This window comes from Passer domesticus, chromosome 14 (genome assembly GCF_036417665.1).
Source record: "Passer domesticus isolate bPasDom1 chromosome 14, bPasDom1.hap1, whole genome shotgun sequence".
NCBI classification, from domain to species: domain Eukaryota; kingdom Metazoa; phylum Chordata; class Aves; order Passeriformes; family Passeridae; genus Passer; species Passer domesticus.
The window spans coordinates 10,916,148-10,937,465 of record NC_087487.1 but is presented as its reverse complement, the minus strand read 5'-3'; the positions used below and the strand labels follow the sequence as shown (position 1 = coordinate 10,937,465).

The 21,318-nt window shown below is 43.5% G+C and overlaps 1 protein-coding gene across 4 annotated transcripts in view; it reads left to right on the top strand.

Annotated features, from left to right (window-relative positions):
• The window catches only part of HOMER2 (homer scaffold protein 2), a 59,466-nt gene that overhangs the window by 2,339 nt on the left and 35,809 nt on the right, over positions 1 to 21,318 (top strand). For all 4 annotated transcript variants that reach the window (XM_064389765.1, XM_064389763.1, XM_064389766.1 and 1 more), the window contains exon 2: positions 20,198 to 20,354. In XM_064389765.1, the coding sequence (XP_064245835.1) occupies positions 20,198 to 20,354 (157 nt within the window). The remainder of the gene's footprint in view (positions 1 to 20,197; positions 20,355 to 21,318) is intronic.

The following is a 21,318-nucleotide window of genomic DNA, read 5'->3' as shown; positions in this document are numbered from 1 at the left end:
ACCATTGCTAATGATTCATTTAAATGCTGCCTATGGATTTGGCAGTGACTGATCGTGCTATGAAACCTGATACAGCTACTTGAGCTTAGCAAAGCAAAGCTATTTAAATTGCTTATTAGCTGTGAGCTGAGCTATTTAAACTGTTGGTTTAGTTCAACTCGCGAGGCAGCAAGGTAGTGTCAAGTTTTACAATTTACATGTTTTTAAAAAAACCTAATGGCTGTAATGCAGGGGACATGAAAACAACGTTGTAAAAAAGTCACTGGAAAAAATATCTGCTCCAGTGTCCATAAAAGTCAATGTGAAAGTTGCTGCTGACTGAAAACCAGTGTATTTTGGTCAACCCACTGTTAGGAATCTCACTGGACAAATGTCTACTTTAAAGGGAATTAATCTTTTCCCAAATCACTTCTTTCTTCTACCCAGCATATCTGATAGCTGCTGTTGCCTCAATCCTCTCAGAGTTTAAACTTCAGCTATTTGAAAACCACAATGTAACACATTTCCAGCTGTAGAAATCTGTGTCTGAAAATACCTCCTGCTTTGTCTCTTGCTGTTGCAAGCCAGGGGCTGACACAATCCGGGAAGTGTCTCTGATGTTAGTGGGCTGTACCTACTCACCTAATAGCTGTGGTCTGGCTCAGTGTGACCTCAGTTTAAGCCCTCCAAGTTAAATTTACAGTTAAAAGGATGCTAGAGGTTTTGGTATTAGCTGATTTAAAAAAGGGTTGGACAGCTATTTCATCTGTGCCTAAATTATTTTATTATTTTCATTTCTTTACTATCTTTGTGTTTCCTTATCTATCCGTTACAAATAATTTCTGTTATGAGGTGTGTGACAAGTGTCCAGTTTGGATTAGACCTGTAAATCTCTTCACTGCTGAAGCTGATGTTTATATTATCTGTTGGATTAAAACTCAACTGATTTAAATGCCCTCTAGCATTAGAATTGTGTTTTAATTCTGTTTTATAAATAATATCAAAATGACAACCAGGCCCCTGAGTGTTAGAAATTATTGCAGAAGCTGTACAACCGTGTAGAGGAGTGTGCGATACAGGTTAATGGTGAACTAGCTCACAGCACACCTTTCTTTGGGCTGACATGAGATGTCTTCTCTTTGCTGCTTCCTCCAGGGCTAGTGGGGTAGTTTAGTCCCTCCAGCTGGGATCTGTCCATACCTCTCCAGGTGAGCTTTGAGCCAGGCCCCAGGAGGTTTGGAAATGGCGAGTTTCCAAGCCTGGATCAGGCAATGAAGTAACCTCATCTTGGGGAGCTTGGTCTCTTGAACAAAACTCTGTTCCCCTGTGATATATTCCTGGAAAGGTGCATGGGGCTCTATTACTGAGGGTGGCCATACATGTTTTTTTTATTATGCACTGACACCCAAGAGATCAGGGAAGTCTGCCTTGCTCTCCTCCCTTCTGCTGCCAGCAGTACCAGCGTCCATCGGCCAGCACGTGGCTTTGTTTGGGGAGTAAGAGACAAAACCTGATGTGAGGAATGAAGGAGATAAACAAAGGAGAAGATGTGATGAAGCTCGTGTTACAGGAAGACAGTAATTTTGGAGGGTGTTCACTTTCTGGTACCAGCAGTACTTTAGAAACCATGGTGATAAGCTGTGCCTGGAAGCTCAGTGGCAGGGAATGGTGTTGTTGCAGAGGAAATTCACCTTGGCTTTCATCCAGCTCCCGCTGAAATCCATGGGAGTCTCTCACCAGCTCCCTCCAAAGTTTGGCCAGGCCATCTGTCTGCCAGGGAAGGGGAGAGCCTGGGAGGGGCAGGCAGAGAATGGCATCTGGCTGTCCCTGCAGTCTGGGGTCCCTCAAAGCAGGGCTGGGACAAGAGTGTGCCTGAACACAGCTGAGTTGGTACTCTGGGCTTAGGGACTTTAAGATTTTAAGGTCAGCAGCTTTAGTTTGGTCCCCAGCATAGCTCAGGGGGGCAGATTATATCCAGCTGGTGGTGGTTTTGGTGTTCAAGGGAAGGGAACTGAGGTCTGATAGGTGCTGAGGCTGTTCATCTCATGTTTTTGAAGCAGCTGGCTGGTGGTGCTTGATTCTTCACAGCCTTGGCTCCTGACGTAGCTATTTCCATTGTGCAGGGTAGATATAAATGGATGTTATTCTGACTTGGAGAATTCTGTGCCTGTGTACAAATACAGGTGTCTGTACAAGAATCTGTGGAAAAGTCAGGTCCAGAGAACTTTGTGTTCTGGAGCAGTATTTGGGTTCATTGAAATGATGGGGAAACTCCATTGACCTCAATAGTGTGTAGTCCCTTGCTTATGTTAAACTGATTTATGTAAGGTTAGAGAGGCAGGGAGCTTGGTGGGGTGGGTGGAAGAGAAAAGAAAGGACCAAGTAGTTGGAGCCTCATAATGATTTGTGGGTGTTTTGAGTTTTGGTGTGGCTGTATTCAGGTGAGTGAACAAACCTGTAACAGTGTTTTGTGCAAGTGACTTCGCCTCTCACGACTATGTGAGGATTCACAGCACTGCGGACACATGCACAAAACTGAATTTGTGAGGTCTGCTACAGATAAGTTCATGAAATTACAAGAGGAGAAATCTACCAGAGCCACAACTAGTTTGAATGTTCTGCTGTAAATTTCTCGGACATTTGCTCATGTAGAAAGAGTGGACAGAAAGAAAACTTGATGCCAAGAGTCATCATAGTTACATTGCTTTCAGCTGCTAACCTAATTACCATTGTTAATTTAATTATCACTTGAGAAAAATCTTATAAATAAAATATTCTTCACAAAGCTGGGATGTCCCTCAAGCCCTTCTTTCTATTTGAAAAGAGAATGGTGAGTAGGTCTCCTGATAACAAAGGCATAATTTAAATTCTTTTAAAATCAAAACATTCTTTTTAAATGTTAAAAAGAATCATTTGATGTTCAGTTCCTTTAAACTGAAACTTTTTTAACTGATCCAGGATGTGATCAAGTGTCTCAAACTGTTCAGACATATTCCCAGCATGAACCAGGCAGAGGACAGTGAGTTTGCTGAGAACACAAGAGCAAGGACATCAGCCTGTTTTTGCATCTAGATTTTCTGCAGTGCTGTGTATTCATTGTATTCATTCATTTGGCTCTGTTATTGCAGTGCCTAAGATAAATAGCCTCACCCATGAGCGTACACTTAGGGACGCGTAAGCATTTTGAATCAGCTGTTGGTTTTCCTGTTGACTTTGTGATAGGGTGTGTGCAGAGTGGGAAATCCTCATTCCTCAAGGTTGCCACATGGTCAAATCTCTGTCTGCTTTCACCTTGAATGCTCTCCATCTCCTTTTGCACTCTGTGCACTGCAAAGACAGCCTGTGACTTGTTTATCCTGTGATTTGGTCATGGCTCTTTAGGATGTAAGTGTGCTCAGAGGAACGCATTTCAACGATGTTTCTCTGATAATTCAGCTGTACACTGTAAATAGCTGATGATCTGTTCTTAAACCTCAGAATGTGACAAGGGCATTGCCTTCAAACGAAGATAGGAAGTGTTTAAGCTTGAGCATTAAGGAAGCCCCTTTAATGGCAAGAGCAATTAGGCAGGAATAGACAATTAGTACCTGGGAAGGTTGGTGCTGCGCCACAGCCACGCAGCAGCCAGCACAGGTTAGGCACGGTGTGAGTAGGGCTTGTGTAATACACACTCATGCAAAATGTACAAGATGAGATTGGATGATGCAGTCGATCTTTGATTGTATTTTTGGTGACACATCCTGGCTGCTCTCTGCCTGTTTGTAAGAGAAATCTGCCCTGCTGCTGAGCTCATGTGTGACACGAGGAGCTGGCTGCTCGCTCCTCATTGACGCAGCAGCTCTTGCAGGCTGCTGGACCCTCTGCAGCACTTGGAATTGCTTCCTAATGGTAATTTTGCCACTGGGGTCAGGATTAAAATGAAGATAATATTTTTAAATAATTGATGCTCGAGGCGTTTCAGGGTTTGTTTAAAAAGGAGGGATGTTGCTGGCTGACATCAGCAAGCGGGACAGCCTGCCTGGTGACTCACAGGGGAGCAGGAGGCTCTGTGTGTAGGTGTTCCAGGATTTGTGGGCTTCACGTATGAAGGCTAGCAAGAGCTTCAGCTGCAAAACAACACTGGCTTTATCATGGAGCAAGAGTGTGCAGGTTTGAGACAGAGGAGCGAGGGAAAAGGGGGTGATGGAGGTGTGAGCAGCAGGGAGTGCTGCTTGCTGTGCAGACCTGTTTCCTTCAGAGGCACTGCATCCTCCTGTCCTGCCTCCTCCACGCACTGGTCTGATTTTATTTGTGTGACGTGGCTTATCAAAATGCAAGATTGTAAGAATTCCTGAAGGGACAAACTGTTTCCTTCCCATCTGGAAGTTTCACTGCAGCCTACAGGATTTAGAAACTCGAGCCCTTCTGCGAGTCAGAAAGAAAATTTCTGTAGAAGTTGCACTTTTCTGCCTATGCATCAAGAGGCCTGGGAGAGCCCTCCAGAGCTGCCAGTGTTGTTCCCCATTAGCATTTTCATTATAATAATAATAATAATCCTGCAACTGCATTCTTATCAGGCAATGTTTAGTACCTCAGTGCAGCAAGACAGCAAAGGCCTCTGTGGAATACATTTAAAAATGCGTAGCCAGCTTGTAAAATATTTTTTTCCTAAAGCTGCTTCTGCTTGTATTGAGGCTTCTTCCTTGTGGAACTGTGGAGTGGTGCTGTATGAGTGCTTACTGAATAAATACTTGTTGTTTGCTTAACACTTTGCAGTAGATTCTCCTCAGATATGGAACCACTGTATTTCTTTGGGGGGAAAAAATACAAAATTTTAATCTTGCTTGGCTCTGAAGGCAAATCTTAATTTTATATGTGGAGGTGTGAGCATTTTATTTTTAGTATTCAATTACTTATTGTTTCATACCTGGAAGAAGGACAGTGTAGCCAGAGCTGGGGAGTACTCAAAGCTTTTCCTTTTGGAAGGCAGTACTTCAAGGTGCAGTTTCCCCTCATATTAATTGTGTTGCAATGACTGACTCAAGTTCTCTTCTGTTGGTGATTGCTCTGTAATCTGCAACACTTTGTTGTTGCCTTTGTTTCATTCCCTGGTTTTATCAGGCTTTTGTACTGCAGCTTCCCACTATGAATCTGAGGCACACATCTAAAATGTCTCTCTGCAGTTGTTTGTGGGAACATGCAATGTTTTGTGGTATTGAAAATGTTCAGTGAGAGCATTTGATAAGAGGTGGAGAAGTTCTTTGCAATGAGAAGTGCAGAATGTCCCCAGCCAGCACTCAGGGCTGCTTGGAGGATGCGTGGGACATGTGGGGAGAGTCTGACACCTTTTTATCAGTTATTTCACAGATGGTGGTGTCTAAAGACAGGCAGGAGCTCTGTTCTGGTGGGTAGTTCAGACCCTGGTGCAAAGATGGCAACAGCTTAGTTGTCCCTGTGTCACCCAACCACCCCGAGTCCTACAAATCACATGGATGAGTTTGTCTGAATTACAGATTTAAAACTTGTTCCATGCCTCCAAGTGGCAGATGTGGCTTGCAGAGTTGATGACAATTGCCCTTGGAGGATCCTACCTTTTGGGATGGAGCAGTTTCTGGCATGAGGGATGATGTGATGCCAATCCTGAAAGTGATGTCGTCAGTCCCCATTAGCTTAACTTTCCCCCAGAGCTGTCAGTTTGGATTATTCTTCCACTACGTGGCACGTCCTGATGAGGAAGTGGGGTTTCCTAACTTGAGAGCCACAGGGTGGTCAGTTTAATCTCCTTCCACCTTTGTACAAAAGAGGAGGTCTAGCCACTTCACCCACTCCCTTGAACACTAACATAATATATATGCAGTTTCCTTTTTCCTTTTTTTTCTCCCCTCTCTTAATATTACTTGTTCTGAATCTGTATCTTATGTGGTCTGTACATAGGATGTACCTAAGCCCTTCCAGGTAAAGTCCTCATAAAGTCCTTCTTACACCCTCATGTGGTCCAAATCCCTGATAAAAAACCCCCAAAGCTGAAATACTCCTGCCTAACTTGCCAGGAGGTTTCTGCCCAGGCAGGACAGAAAGTGGGCAGTGCTCAGGGGCACAGTGTACAGCAAGGGCACAACTCCTGCCCTTGGGTGTACAGGGAGGAGATAAAAGTATCTTTGTACTCAATGTTAAATTCAGTGACTGTCACAATAATCCCCTCTCCTCCAGCTGTGATAGGGACAAATGTATTCTTTTATTAAATAATGAAGGAGATTTAGTTGCCTAAAACTTTACAGCACACAGGTGAAGGAGAACTCTCTCTTTTCATGGTTATTTTATGTTTGACAGCTGTTTGTCACTTGCATAGTCCATTACAGGAGATAGATAATTTTCTGTTGCCTGTTGTTTATAGAGGTATTCCTCATAAACTTGTATTTAAAGCGTCTCCTAAAAGTGATCGTTCATAAAACCCCATCTAATTTGGTTTATGATCCTTTTAAAGAAGAACAGAAATTGGCTTGACTGAGAACAGGGATCTGTCACTTCACTACACCCACCCAAATTCAAGGGGATGGAGTTGAAAGCTTGAGTCTGTAATCTCAGTTACAATGAAACACAATAGCTGTGCAGCAAGGACCAGATCCCACGCTCCAGGGAGGGAATTGTTGGTTTAGGAGTTATTTGGGGTAGATGGGAAGCTGCTCATCTCCCAGGCAGATCCAGAAGCGTGTCTGCATCCATGCTTCCCTGGGGAACTTCTCTTTCCCCTCTGTGCCTCTTTCACCTTCCTGCGTGCTTTGGAGCAGGAAAATGGGTATTTGTGCACAATGAGAAATTCCCCTTTGTCTTTTGAGAGCTCCAAAGGACAAATCATGTCTTTCAAGTTTCCATGTGATCCTCCAAGACTTTCCCCAGACAGAAGGTTCTGAACATGTGTTTTCTGAGACCTTCAAAATTGCATATTATGGGAGATGCATCATCTTTCAAGGACGTGCTAGAGTGCAGCCTGGTTCTCCTAGCAATCTCTCTGGCCCTGCTTTTCCTCCCCAGACTTTTCTGCAGAGCCTGTGGTTTTGCAGAGGGCTGTAGGGACAGCTTCCTTCATCAGCTCAACCTAAGCCTGGGGTAAATACCTCTCCTGTGGTTGTGGGTACCTGCTTTTCCTTCCACAGGGAAGGTCTGTTCTGAATTTTTCAGCTGCAGAGTAATAATCCTGCATACATATTGTTCAGATCTTTGCGAGAACTTTTCTCCATTGAGTTAGAAATTAGCATTTCAAATTCTATGGGGGAGAAGTTGCCAAAGTTTCTTATATTTTAAGCTTAGAGTTTGGAAAGGAATCAAAATATCTAATCCACTTTGCATTCCCTGCTTGGTCTTTCCTCCCTGCCTTATGAATTGGCATCCTTGTCCTTTGGAAGGAGAGCAATATTGTGCAACTCTGTACAACTTCTCTTGTGAAATACCAAAGTAATATTGCAGTGATCTCCAACACCCTTCCCAATAACTGCTAAATTAGCACAAGTGACATGAGGTTGTACTGGAAAGAGTTTATGCTCATCAGCTGCTTTGCAGGATGACCTCTGAATTATTGGCCAGAAGATAAAACAGACACGCAGCTGCTGGGAACGATTTGGGATAGTTCAGTGCTGTTATTCCACCAAAGAGCAGCTGATTTCTGTGGGTTAGACAGGTGGTCCAGACTTTGCACCTTGGAGTTAAGTTACTTTTTCCCCTCTTTCTCTTCTTTTTCCATCTCTTTTTTGGCACTTCTCCTTCCCCTGCCGTGACGCTGGAGCTGCCTGGGGGGACAGCCTGGCCGGAGCCCAGGGTGGCAGCAGCTCCAGACCCGGGTCATGTTGGCAGGGAGGCACATGGAAAAACACAGGGCTAGTCTGCGTTCTCTAGGGAGAAATGGGCAACTGATTCATTCTTTTGCTGCCTTTCAGGGGTAGTAAAACTTCCTGAAAAACCCTGTGTGTAGTGAGACCTGCGAAAGAGGCCTTAAAAATGAAGTCGGTTTAATACTTGGGGTGCTAAAGTGTGAATGTGTGAAAAGCATAGTAAGAATTTCTCACCAGTTGGCACCTTGTCCTCAGTGGGTGAGCAAGTACTTGATCCATTCTGCATACCAACACCAGGCATTAATTTTAGATCACAGGGACTCTGAAGAGTGCAGTTTCCAGCTCTTGACTTTCTGTATTTTACTTATGGCAAATAGGGAAAACTGATATGTGAACTTTTTTTACCCCCAGCAAGGGAGGTGGCTCTTTCCACTAGCAAGGACTTTCCTGTCATGAAAATGCATGCAAAACAAATTACTGCAGAACACAAAACATTATTTTCAGTCCTATTTTAAAACAAACAAATGTTCAGAATTTTGTTCTGAAAGCAAAGCAAAAAATCATTTAACTTATGTGATATGGGTTTATTATTCCAGCATAAACATCTGTGGAGAATTTGAGCTGATTTTGCTCACATTTGTTTGGTATAAATAAGCAGTAACTCTGAGCAGAAGAGGATCAGGTCTCCTGTGTGTGTTCTCCCATTGTTCTGAAAGGTGAATTGAGTGCTGCATCGCTCATAAAAGGGATGTGTACCTGCCTGGTGTGTTCCACCTGCAGCTGGGGAACACTGAGCCACCTGCAGTGCTGCAGAACTCCCCAGTGGTTGTGGGGTAATGGTTGGCAGTGAGCAGGGAGAGCCTCTGGTCACTCTTCAGCTGCTTTGGTTTGTCTCACAGGATTACTGGGGTGTGGTTCTGTCCCCTCCAAGCTGATTTCTCTTTTGGGAGCTCACATGGGATAGCAAAATGCGTTTAGTGCATGTGTAATCACAGAATGGTTTGGGTTGGAAGGCACTTTAAAGATTTGGAAGGCACTTTAAAGATCTTCTAACCTCTCTGTCGTGGGCAGGGACACCTTCCACTAGACAAGGCTGCTCGAAGCCTCATCCAGCCTGGCCTTGAACACTTTCAGGGATGGGGCAGCCACAGCCTCTCTGGGCAACCTGTGCCTCACCATCTCACAGGGAAGAATTTCTCCCTATCCAATCTAAACTTGTGCTTTTTCAGTTTAAAGCCATTCCCCCTTGTTACTTTCACTATTTCACTGTAAAAAATCCTTCTCCAGCTCTTTTGCAGCCCTTTAGGTACTGAAAGGCTGAAAACTGAACTCTTCCAACCTGTCTCCAGATGAGAGGTGCTCCATCCCTCTGATCATCTGTGTGGCTTCCTCTGGACTCACTCCAACAGCTTCACATCCTTCTTTCACTGGGGGACCCAGACCTGGGTGCAGTAGTCCAGGTGGGTCTCAGGAGAGCAGGGAGAGGGGCAGAATCGCCTCCCTTGACCTGTTCTTGGGATGCACCCAGAACATGGTTGGCTTTTTGGGTTGCAGGTCCATTGCCTGGTCAGTCCTACTCCAGAGATCAGGGCTTGGGCAGTCCTCCACTGGATTTTCAGGGGGCAGGGCTGGCTATATAGTTACCTTTAAAAGTAGGACAGTAACTTCAGCCAGAGAGAAGAGAAGGAATGGGAAGCACCAGGAAAAGGAAGAGTGCATATCTCAGTGCTGGCAGAGAGTGGCAGTGAGCAGGGGCTGTGCAGAGCAGCTCACCCTGTGCTCACACAGCCCTGGGCTCCAGCTGAGGGCCAGCACACAGGCAGCTCCATCGATATCCCTGCAGGCCCTGGGAGGGAGCCCGGCCCCAGCGTGCCCGCCCAGCCAGCCCTTGGGTTTTGTCCACGTGCGCCGAAAAATTATTTTAGATCATCTCATCATTTTAAACATTTGGGAAGTGTTAATATACTTTCAGCTCAGTGGAAATAATCACCATATGGCTGTAAGATTTGCCATCTGTCCAGAGAGGCTGGAATACAATTAGTCCATGTAGTCCATTTATCAATCTATAAGTGACAATATTCACAGTCCTGGCAACTTGGGCTGCTGACAGAATCAGCACTTGCATAGGCCTACCTGTCTGCCCTTATTACATCAATACATAAATGAGATGGAAAAAATCCCATCATTCAGCTGTGTCCTTCACCCTTGACAGAAAGGAAAAAAGTCCATATTAGTGTAAATGAGACTGAGGAAATGGCATGCCTTCATTTTTGTAGCACTAATTGGATTTTTTAATGTCTAGCAGACCTTAATTTCATAAAGCAAAGCCAGATTTAAGTGCAGTCTTTCAATCAAAAATACCAGCAGGACAGAGTATATCCCAGGCAAAAAAAAAAAAAAAATTATGTCCTCTGCTCTTGTATTAATTTCTAAGCACAAAAAGCTGAATACTACAAACATGAGAAAAGTCATCATTAGCATTATACAGGTAAGAATTAATTTCCAAGGTTTCTTGTTTGACTTCAGAAAAGTGAGAAGAGAGTTTTTCAGCAGAGTGAATATATTTGTTTAAAAGGTCAAAGCCTTTTGGTTTTAAAACTATTAATGATCTGACATTTTAAGAGTTCTGACTTTTGACTGCTCTTGCCAATCTCTCCCCTGGCCTGTGTCCTAGCCTGGCCTCTCAGGACCGTCACCTCTTTAAAACTGGGGTTAAATTTGGAATAGCTAATGCATATTGAGAAAATAATTTGAATGTTTTATTTGGTTTTGCATATTACCCAAACTCATCTTGCATAATAAGTTTATAAAAGGCATGTGTGCTATGTTTTGTTTATTCTACAAATTTTCAGCCAGCCCACACAAATTTTTGACACTGCTGACAGGAAAATAAAATTTTTTGCCATATTTGCTTTTTAACTGTAGTGGGACCTGCATAGCATGAAAAATGCTGATACTTGAAATTGAATCCTTTCATACCTCACATTTTGTATAACCTGTGCATAACCTGCAATGTTGGAAGCACTGACATGCAGAAATCAGAAGTGCCAGGAACATTTCTGATCCCTACAGACCAGGAACAGGTCTGTAGGGATCAGAAGTAGGTGGCTGTTGGGGTTCAGGAAGTTCTGGGCTAAGTTCCCCCCAATATTAGCTGCAAATATATACACTGTTCAGTGCAAACAGGTTGCAGGGTTTTAGTTTTGTGGGGTTTGTGGCAAGGGAAGTGGTGGTTTTTTTTTGTTTTGTCAATACTGTGTTGCTCATGAGTAACTTGATGGTTAAGTTTTTCAGGGTAGTAGTTCTCTCTGAAACTCAGGAGGTTGCCAGAGGATCCTCACTTTTGCACCGGGGCTGCTGACAGCTTTTTATACCAACAAATAATGTACATATCTGAGATCTGTACTGTAAATCTGACGGCTACAGATGGTGTTATATTTTTAAAGATCAAAGTGAATAATGTTAGCTCCTAAATGTTTGAAATTTCCTTTGTATTTTTAACTTGCAGCAGAAGAAATGTGTCATTCCATTCTCTCATTGGCTGCTAGGAGATCTGCGGGTGCCAGGAGCTGTGTCCCCCAGTTCCTGAGAGAGCTGCTGCCTGTGTGCAAGCAGCAACCAAGGCACTCTGCTGATACTTCTGTTAGTCTATTAGAATCACCAGAAAATGGGAATCTGCTTCTGTTCAGGTTGTCTGATGTAAATTGAGTGGGGGCTGAGGCTGGCTCCAGCCATTCCTCTCTGCCCAGCACCTTCCCTTGCCCAGCTGCAGCTGTGGGGTCCCTGGGAGCACAGGGGCTGTGCTTGCCCTGGAACCCCTCTCCCCTGTTTTTAATACGCTGTCTTTGGTGCTCTTGACCACATTTGGTGATTTTTTGTCTTTTGGATGGTTTGCCCTAGAAGGAGGCTGGTAAGATCAAACCCATGTAAACGTGGCAGTGCTGTTGCCAGCCTGGTGTTCTCAGCACAGGCAAGTCAACACCTGCACTGAAAACCCAGTGTGGGCATTGCTTTGCATCTTTCTAATCTCTCACAGAGCAAATTGCTTATCCTTTAATTGCTTTTAATTTTTACATCCTTAAGTTCCATTAAAGACGTGCAGCCTTGTATGATCCATCTGTTGGCACCCTTTTCCTTGCAGTCTCGTGGAGAGCTCAGAGCTGAGGGTGTTGTCACCCCAGGTGCTCTGGCAGCAGCCTGGGTGGCAGCGTGTCCCAGCACAGGGCACAGCCGTGTCCTGCCCGTGCTGCTGGCACGTGGTGGTGGCCACCAGGGCAAGCAGGGCCCTATCGTTTGCTTCTGACGTTACAGCTGGTAGAATTCCTTATTTGATCCTTCAGGCAGTAGATCAAAAAGAGTTATACAACTTGTTCTTTAAACTGAACTGATTGGCTTTTTTTTTTTTCCTCCCCTAGTGTAAGTGGAAGAAAAGCCTCAGGGGAGAGCATTTGAATAGGGCATGGGAAAGCATATCGATAATTACATGCATGGATTAGTGCACAAAAGCACTCCCCTCCAAGGATTTGCTTAGTGCTGTGGCGTTTGAAATAATGGAGTGTTTAATCATATTATTTTGCAATACTGAGGCTTTGATTACGCCACTGATTGAAATCAGCTTTTCAGATTGCTTTGTGTGAAGATATCCTCATCAGCCATGCAAATTCTTATAGCAGGGGAGGAGAAGAAAGTCCTAAATATGCTGCCCTGGTGGTGTCAGTGGGTTTTACATGCACACACATGGTCTTTCACTCCAGTCTTCTGTTTGCAGGTACGGTGTGTTTTGATCATATATCCTCTGACATTTACACTCTTCATTTTGTAAATAGACATGAAATAGCCCATACAACCTCAAAGTACCCTGAGCCTTCTGCCATGCAGAAGTACAAAGGGTTAAAAGTAGTAATAAAGATTCCACTACTGCATTGAAGGAATTTTCTGCTTGTTTATGAAGGCAAAATAAATTCCTTCCCAAGGCCAGCTGCATGGGTAGACCTTGGTCCATGCAGGCATGCCATGATCCAGAGCTGGGCATCTGGGACATCCCCTTGTGCCTTGTCTGTGCCAGGATGGGACTGCAGGGAGGGGAGGGAATGTGCTCCTGCTCCTGAGACCTGCTCTCTCCACTCCAGGGTTTACACTTTCAATTTACAATGGCATTTCTCCCTGAAATATTACAATGCCAGCATTGTGCCACAGAGGAACTGCTGAGAGCATTAACTCTGCTGGAGCTGGGGTGAATACAGAGGATGTAATCTTTAACCAGTCCAGGGCAGCAGGATGGCTCTGGGGGGCTGTTCACGTGCTGATCCAGCTCCACTTGTCACGAGGGTGGGAGAGGTGCTGCCTGCACACAGGGTACAAGTATTTTTTTCCTATTTGCAGAGTTTGAATTTACGCCTTTGCAAATGGGAGGGTGATAACATTACTGAGGTGCAGATTTGTGGATCCCCTTTAAATGTCTTCTCAGATGAAAACTCTGAAATTATGAGTTACACCACCAGTTTCGTACACATGTGCCTCAACTTGTTTTTTTTTTCCAATAAGTAACCTTACCTATGGAGGATTAGTTCAGGGTCCTCTCAGTTCCTGTCACTTGTGTATGAGTGTTTATTCACAGTGTCTTGAAAGGTTAATAGACCTCTGGAGATGGCCCCAAAATAAGGTGTGAGCTTCCTCAGTGCCCAAGTTAAGCCTTTTCATTTGAATATTGGCTTTGTAAAGACACAGTGGTGTTGTGAGACCTCACAGATGTTACAGTGATTTTCATACTGAGAGCCTTTTTCCTGAAGATTTATTCTTTTTGGATTTACTGAGCTGCAAATCAAAAATGAGTTTAATTGATGTCTGTGCTTTTAACAGACAATTCTTTAGCTAGCTAGTTTTATTCTATTTTTTTTCCTAAGTAACTGGAACTATTATGTTCCCTAAAAATGCAAGAAGCAGTTTTGCTAATTATATTCTGTTGAAATAATAATGCCTGTAACTGAAGGGAGCTAAAAAGATGGATTTTTTTTTCCACAAATTGCATATATTTCTGAAGGTGAGTTGATATCAAATTTAATATCAAGTGGGCCCCAGAGACTCATGACTGGATATTTGAACAAGTTGCATGACCTTGCTCTTGATTAACACTGCTGCCATATTCAGCACTTCAACCACATCATGAGGAGCTTGGTCTGCCTGTAAAATAGGAATTTCCAGACTGAAAAGAAGGATTTTGAGTAAATTTTGGTTTTTAAATAATTGTTTGTTTCTCATTCTGTCTCTTTTAGGGGCTATGTAATTTTTGTCCCAGCAGCCAGGGTTTTCCAGAAGTCATTCCCTGTACCTTCCACCACTTGGGAAGGGAATGCCACCTGGAAGCAAAGGGCTGGACTGGAGAGTACTGACAATGGCACTTTCAGAGGTGCCTGCATGATTTTTGGGGTTTTTTTATACAGAGAATAAAGAGCAGCAAAACCTGGGTGCAATTGCCTGCTGCTAGCTCAGCCCATCACTCCAGGCCAGTTCTGCCGTTTACAACTGATAGTAAATCCTCCCTCTCTCTCAGCCCTGTACTGCTCAGGGTTATGTCTCCATCCTTACAAGTAATTTTTGCTGTGGAAACAAGTGTGAGGAGGCAGGATTGTTTGCACGGCAGGACCAATGGGAGCTGCAGGCTGGTGGTTTGCAGGCACCCCATCCCACCTTCCTGCACAGTGTGGAGGAGCAGCTGCCAAATGCACTGAGAGCTTCTCTCTGCTCTGTGCAGACTATTTATTAACTCTTTTTTGTTGAGTGGTGAATATTCAGCTGTTGATTTAGCCTTTTGAATTCACGTAGTCAGTCGCTGGGTGGCTGTGGTATAAAACTGCCCTGCAGTGACAGTGATAGCAGAGCTGCAGAGAGGAGAGGAGGTGATGAATTTTATTTCCAGGCTTGCTAGTGGCTCAGTTATCCTGGGATGCCATCTCGCTCTCCGTGGCTGTTTCCTCAGGTGTAAAATGGAGCCATTACCCACCTGCTCTCCTCATGCTGAGTTTTGCACCCTTGCAAGTTGAAGCAGGCTCTCGTTGCTGTTCTGGCAGCCAGCACCAGCCTGTGGCAGCTGAGGGGATCTGAGTGACCTGGATTCATCAGCACATGGCATTTGGGAAGGGAATAAACTGCCTGCTCTCCTAGTGCCAGTTTGCTGCTACCACGTCCAAAAATGGCACAGATTCAGTGTCTGCCTGTCCCCAGCTCTGCGTGTTGCCCGTGCTGAGTGTGCCCAGGCTGGTCCCTGCCCCAGCCACGAGCTGGGCACTGATGGGTGTTGAGGTGCCAGAATCTCAGGCACTGGGCTGAGACAGCTGCCTTTGCTGGCTTTGGAGCACAGGGGGATGCACTTGTCTTGACTGGAGTGTGTGCAGTGAGGTCAGAAGGGATCCTTTAACTTCATCCTCAGTTGAGAAACTCATTTGTGTAGTTCTCTTTTTTTTCTGAAAAGATTTGATCCAAGATGGCACAAGTGTTGGATGCACAGAGGTAACAGGTTGGAGGATAATGGACTCTAATTTTTGCTTGGAGCAAAGATTAATATTGTGTATAAACTGCAGGCACTGTGCTAATTGCTGTGTGTGACACCATGAACTGCAGCTTCTCCCCACAGCAGTTATGTCTTCATCACAGGCCTGCCTTTGCTTCAGTTTTGGTGTTGTTGGTTGTTTTTCAAAGTTGGAGACGTGCATGTATACACAAGTGAGTGGAGTTAATAGATAAACTATTTTCACAGGTAATTTTTAGGCATCATAACTGGCCTGGACTTTCATCAAGATGAGTATTTTAAATAGGAGAAAAATCTCCATCCATGATCTAAATAAATACAAATGGCACTCCAAACTACAGTATATGTACATAGAGGATTAATTCTTTTCAGTGCACTGGGAGGCAGTAGTATCAATGTTCAATCCAAATAACTATTGGCAACAATTTTATGTTGTGTTTAGAAAATACAGATTTTTGTATTGTGACCAGGGCTGGGGGATATGTCACAAAGTAGGATTTTGCATTTGCATCTACTCTTTTTTCTTGAGAGATCCTCATTATTTAATACTTGTTACAGCAAATCACTGCAGATCTGCTGGCACTGTCAGGTATGATAAACTCAATGTGTGCATGATGCTGGGCTGTAGCAGGAAGCATCACATTCCAAAATCTCTGCAGGCATGTGCATCCTCCACCAAATGGTAGATATATGAAGACATGTGCTTTTAAAAAATATTTTTATTTCAATTAGACAGTTAATGCAGAGTTGTCTACAGTTAGTGTGGAGAGAGCACAAATAATCCTGTGATGTAAACTAGGAATCCTTATCCCAGAAATGTTAGGTGATATGCTAGTGAAAGTTCTAAAAGATGTGTAATTAGTGGTTTTGCCTCCGGTGGAGTACCAGAGCTTCTGTCACAAATATACTTGATGTTCCAGATCCTACAAAAATTATTTTCTCCCAGTTACTGCATGGTCAGTGCATCCACCTGCTGTGCACTGGGCACTTGGTGCATTTAAATGTGTCTGGGTGCTGATCCCACAGGCACCCACGTGAGTTTTATTTGTTTTATTTACTAGCAGAAAGGATTGCTGTAGTACAGAAGTGTTCACTGAGCAGTGCCTGGTCTGGAGCTGGCTCCACGTTTCCCCACACAGATCCAGGATGCCTGGCTGTCCCAGGTGCCACCCAGCTGGAGCTCGCTGTGGCACGGCCACCAGCATCCCACAGCCCAGAGGATGCTGCTGCCAGTCAGCAAGGCCTCTTTGCAGCTGAAGTGGTTTAAATCACTGGTTGTGCTCATGATTCAAGTGATAAACAAGGAAATTTGAATTAAATAATTTGAACTTTTCGTAAGTGAGAGCTCATTGCCGTTGATTAGGAAGAGTAATACAAAACACATGGCTTGCAGCTAGTCACACACTTGTAAAATTTGGCATGGTTGTATATTAACCAGAAAGTGATACTGTATCTAACACAGCTGTGAAGCACTTAGTTAGCTCCAGAATCTTGTGGTTTGCTTTTTAAATTCTTTGGAAAAGGTTAATGACATTAAAGGAGAGTGGTTGTTTTTTGCTTGAGATTTCGCTCTTGTGAAACAAGGACAGAAATTAAAGGTCAACTAAAATGTGCAAAACTATGACTTGAAAATTGCAATTATATTTATAATCTGTGCTTGACAGATTTAGTAATGAAAAAGCATTTTCTGTCTTAAATTATGTTACCAGGTAAAGAATTATTAGGTGTGTTTTTCTACTTTTCCTGTTCGACTTTTCAAGCCGCTTCACTCTGAGCAGTGGACGTTAGTAGTGTCAAATTGATTTTTAAACAGTCGGGGGTTTTTTAAAGAGTATTTAATCAATCATTAACAACTTTGGTTAAAATTCATGAGATTTTAAATATTCATAAATTCTCTTTGCCTTCCTGTGTGGGTCCAAGCCGGGCTGGCAGTGCTGCTGCTCCTGGCTCCCCGGGCAAGCTGGCAGCTCACAGAAGCACCAGCTCACAGGGCTCCAGCCATGCAGAATGTGCTGCTGCAGGCTCAGTCAGCATTGCTGTTGTTTTATCATAAAAGCTGATAAATCTCTGATAAAATGAAAAGGAAAGGAACCCTGGGAAACAAAATCATTCCTCTACCAGTGAAGTGCTTTTTTGAGTGTTGAAAAGTTACAAGTAAAACAGAATAATCATTCTCAATTTGGAGCTTTGTAGGGCCATGGGGAAGGGTTTAAAAGTACCTAATTTAGCATTGCACTTGCAAGTTGAGTGCCACAGTTTCATAGTTGCCTGTGTGTGCTTCAGTGGTCAGAGGAGTTGGGATGCAGTGCACATTGCCCCCGTGCTGAAGCTGTGTCTGGAGTTTGTCAGTGCAGGTGGCTTTGCCATCCTGCTGTGGTGTGGGGGAATGTGATGGCTCCTAGTGCTGGATCCTGAGCTCTTTGGGCTCCTTGGGGCACAGAACTGCATCTTATTTTTTAATTATTATAAGGCAACACCAGGAAATGCAGGAGGTTGTGTTCTGGGGGTGCTTCCTCTTCTTTAGGGCATCAGAAATTCAGTCTGGGGGCTTTGCTGACTTGTAGAGCCACCTATGGCAGGAAGGCCAGAGGCACTGGAGCATCCAACTGGCCCTTCCAGGTCTGAATCCCAGCTAAAGGTCAACAGATCAGCTACCTCAAATGATTTAAAATGTTTAAGCTTGCGCATTGCATTTTCTCAGTTTAATAATTTATCAACTAGCACGCTGTCACTGTGACACAAAGACAAAACGCTGATGGGCTTTTTTGTTGTTGATTTCAGGATTAGAAACAGAGGTCTTGCCTTTACTTCTTAACAAAAGAATGAATGAACAGATGGATATTTGCAGCCCTGAGCTTCACTATCCATTGATTTATCCACTTGGATGTATGTATACAGCTCCTGTTTCAACAGTAGCAGCTTCAGTCAAGATTCCTGAACAAATAGATAGATATTTGTGGGGCCTTTGCCTTCATTCTACTTTTATTGTCTCCAGATTTACTTTATATGCTTACTGACCCTGCTGCAGAGCAGCCAGGTATAGTTTTAACAGTGTTTTCTGGTGTAGTTAAGATAATGTAACAGAATTAAAGTTGTTTGTGGAATAAGTTTTTATGGAGGAAAATTCCTAACATTTAGACTACAATGTTAGGTAGTACTACCTTGTTTTAGTAGATTCAACTGAAAAAATAGAACTTTTTAAAGGCGAAAAAAAATCCAAAATTATTTTTCACTCAAGAAATGTACATTTTGCAAGAGAGTAAACAGCTTGAGGGATACTTCCCCTCCATGAATTTGTTGTTATAGGCAGACTCCATGGCCTCTGTAGGTGTTAAAATGCTAATCCTGTGTAATGGATAAGGAAAGTATTTGAAATGTTAAGGAAACCTGCCCCTTCTTTCCACCCAGCTGAGGATGGCATCGATATTGGCCTGTGAAATGAGAGCTGGGTTCAGCAAGTTACTGATAAGGGAGAACTGAAGCAAATGCTACTCTTTGACAGCTGTAATATGACAGTCCCATTGTCATTCCAATTTATTTTGAGTATGCATTTTACATGGTTCAGCACAGCTGTCTGTCCAGAAACCTGCAAGCCCCTGGAAAAATGTAGAAATTTGTGTAAGTCTTGCAAGGAGAAAACCACTCTTTCATTTTCTCCCATCTGAGGTCTTGCTGGGCTTTGCAAGTTTACTCCATCTTTCCCGAGCTAATTGTACTCTTAAATCACTTCATCTCTTTGATATTTGCAAATTTACTCCCCTCAATTTTAATTTCTTGGTGGTAGCTCTATTGTAGTACCATTGGTTTTGGATCCTGTCATAGTTCTGTCAATTACCTACTCATGATGTAATATTTTGGATGGGACAAGAATATATTGAGTGGTACACTTGATATAAAACATTATATAATGTAGCTTTTAAAAACCAAAAGCATGAAAATGCATTTAACAACTCAGTAGAGCTTGCTTTGCAGTTCACTTCTACTGCTAAACTTGGATTAAAGGTATGGTTGGTGGTGAATTTATTTTTATGGCATTTAAGAAAGGCTTAATCCTGATCTTTAACCTAGATGATTTTATAAGTATCATATTTGGTTCTTTTGGTCCTGAGTCTTCTCTGCTTTTCTGTGTGCTTTGCTTGGTCACACATTGAGGGTAAAACAAACCCCCTGTATTGTGTGTAGATGAGGAGAAGAAGCATCTGAGGAAGGCTGGTGTTGAGGAGCAGGGTGTCAGGGTGCTGCTTCACCCACTGAGAGCAGAACAGGCAATGTCTGCACCAACACTGGAGTTTGGTTCTGTTTCTTTCCCCCCCTCACTTCCCAGGCTGATTGACTGGTTTGCATCTAATGAAATTTTCATGCACATCCACAGAACAGTGGGATTCTGAGGAGAGAGATTAATATTTCAGTAATTGTACCATGCCTGTATGTCACTGGAGTCCTTGGTGCACCCACAGAGGAGCCCTGGCTGTAGGCAGCAGTTCACAGGAGTGTAGCAGGAGGAAATCCAGCTGGGGGGTTTGCTGCTTTTGGCAAATTATGTGGATGGGGAAGGGAAGAAAGAATGCATGTGAATGTCCTTTCCTGGAAATAAATATTTTGAGGAATAGATGGGTACTGAGGTAGTTTAGCCTGGGGAGAATAAAGCCAGTTGTTTCTTGGGCTATGGCAGTAACTTCAGGGTGCTGAATGTCACTTAGTGGTGCCAAGGAAAGGTACTCCAGGCTGGAGTGTGGCTGGGCAGTGTCACTGCTCTGTCTTTTCTTTTGGGGGGTTACCAGGTGCCCTGTGCCTTGTGCTTTCAATGTGCCTGCTCAAGGCTGGGCTCTGGGACGTTTCACCTTCCGCAGACTCACGCATCCATTTCTCCTGTCCCTCCCTATTCCAGAGAACAGCCCATCTTCACCACCAGAGCCCATGTCTTCCAAATTGACCCCAGCACGAAGAAGAACTGGGTTCCTGCAAGCAAGCAGGCTGTAACTGTTTCCTACTTCTATGACAGCACGAGAAACAGCTATCGGATAATCAGTGTGGATGGAGCCAAGGTAGGAGCTGGGGGCCCGGCGCGTGTCTGTGACAGTGTGGGACTGTCAGCCCTGCCTCAGCACGCTCTGGGGCTGCATTAAATATTGCAAACACTCCATTTTTTATGTAATCCATCAGGGAGACTTGTAGTGATAACTGGAAAAACACAGGGCACCCTAAAAGTGATTTTGCCCAGCTTAGTTAATTTTATCTTGGATGAGTTTGACTTCATGGTAAGTGAGCTGAGAACCTTAAGTGTCCAAATTGAGTCAGTAGCATGGTATCTGAAACTGCCACCTATGTCAGGGTAGATAAGGCTGAGGTCTTTTCGGTGATAAAAATGTTCTTTAAAAAAAAACAAAAAAACAAGGAGACAGATACATGCAGACTATAGGTTTTAATGTAAATGTCAGCTGCATTTTCACTTTTGCCTGGCTGAACTATTTACAGTTTAGTACTTAATTTTCTTAAGCTTTCAACTGGAGTTCATCAGCCTTAGGTGACAAGTTAGGCATGAAGGCTCTTCCCCCAACCTATTTTGTTAATTTGTTTTGCATTACCAGAGAATGTGCTCAAGTATTTGCTGTAAGAATCCAAATTGGTTGGTCTGAATAGGTTGCTCGGACAACTGTTTTTATTACAAACTGCATTTATCCCTCTGATTAGTCCCTCCAAAGTCACTTGATGGGTGACAACTTTCCCCTAGCAGACCCCAGTCAGAGGTATAAATAAAAACATTCATGTACAGAAATCATTGGTCATTTCTGTCACAGCACAAGCCACAGGGTAACAAGATGAGTTTACAGCCTGTTTATCTGTGTTCCTGTTTGGATAAGGATGTTAAAATATCACTGTTCTGGGAGATAGAGATCACAGAAATCATCCCTTAATAAAGCTTTTCTATTTGTCATGCCTATTTCCCATACTTGTTTTTCCAAACATCTCCTGTGCTATATTTGGTTACATATTGGCTTATAAATCTGC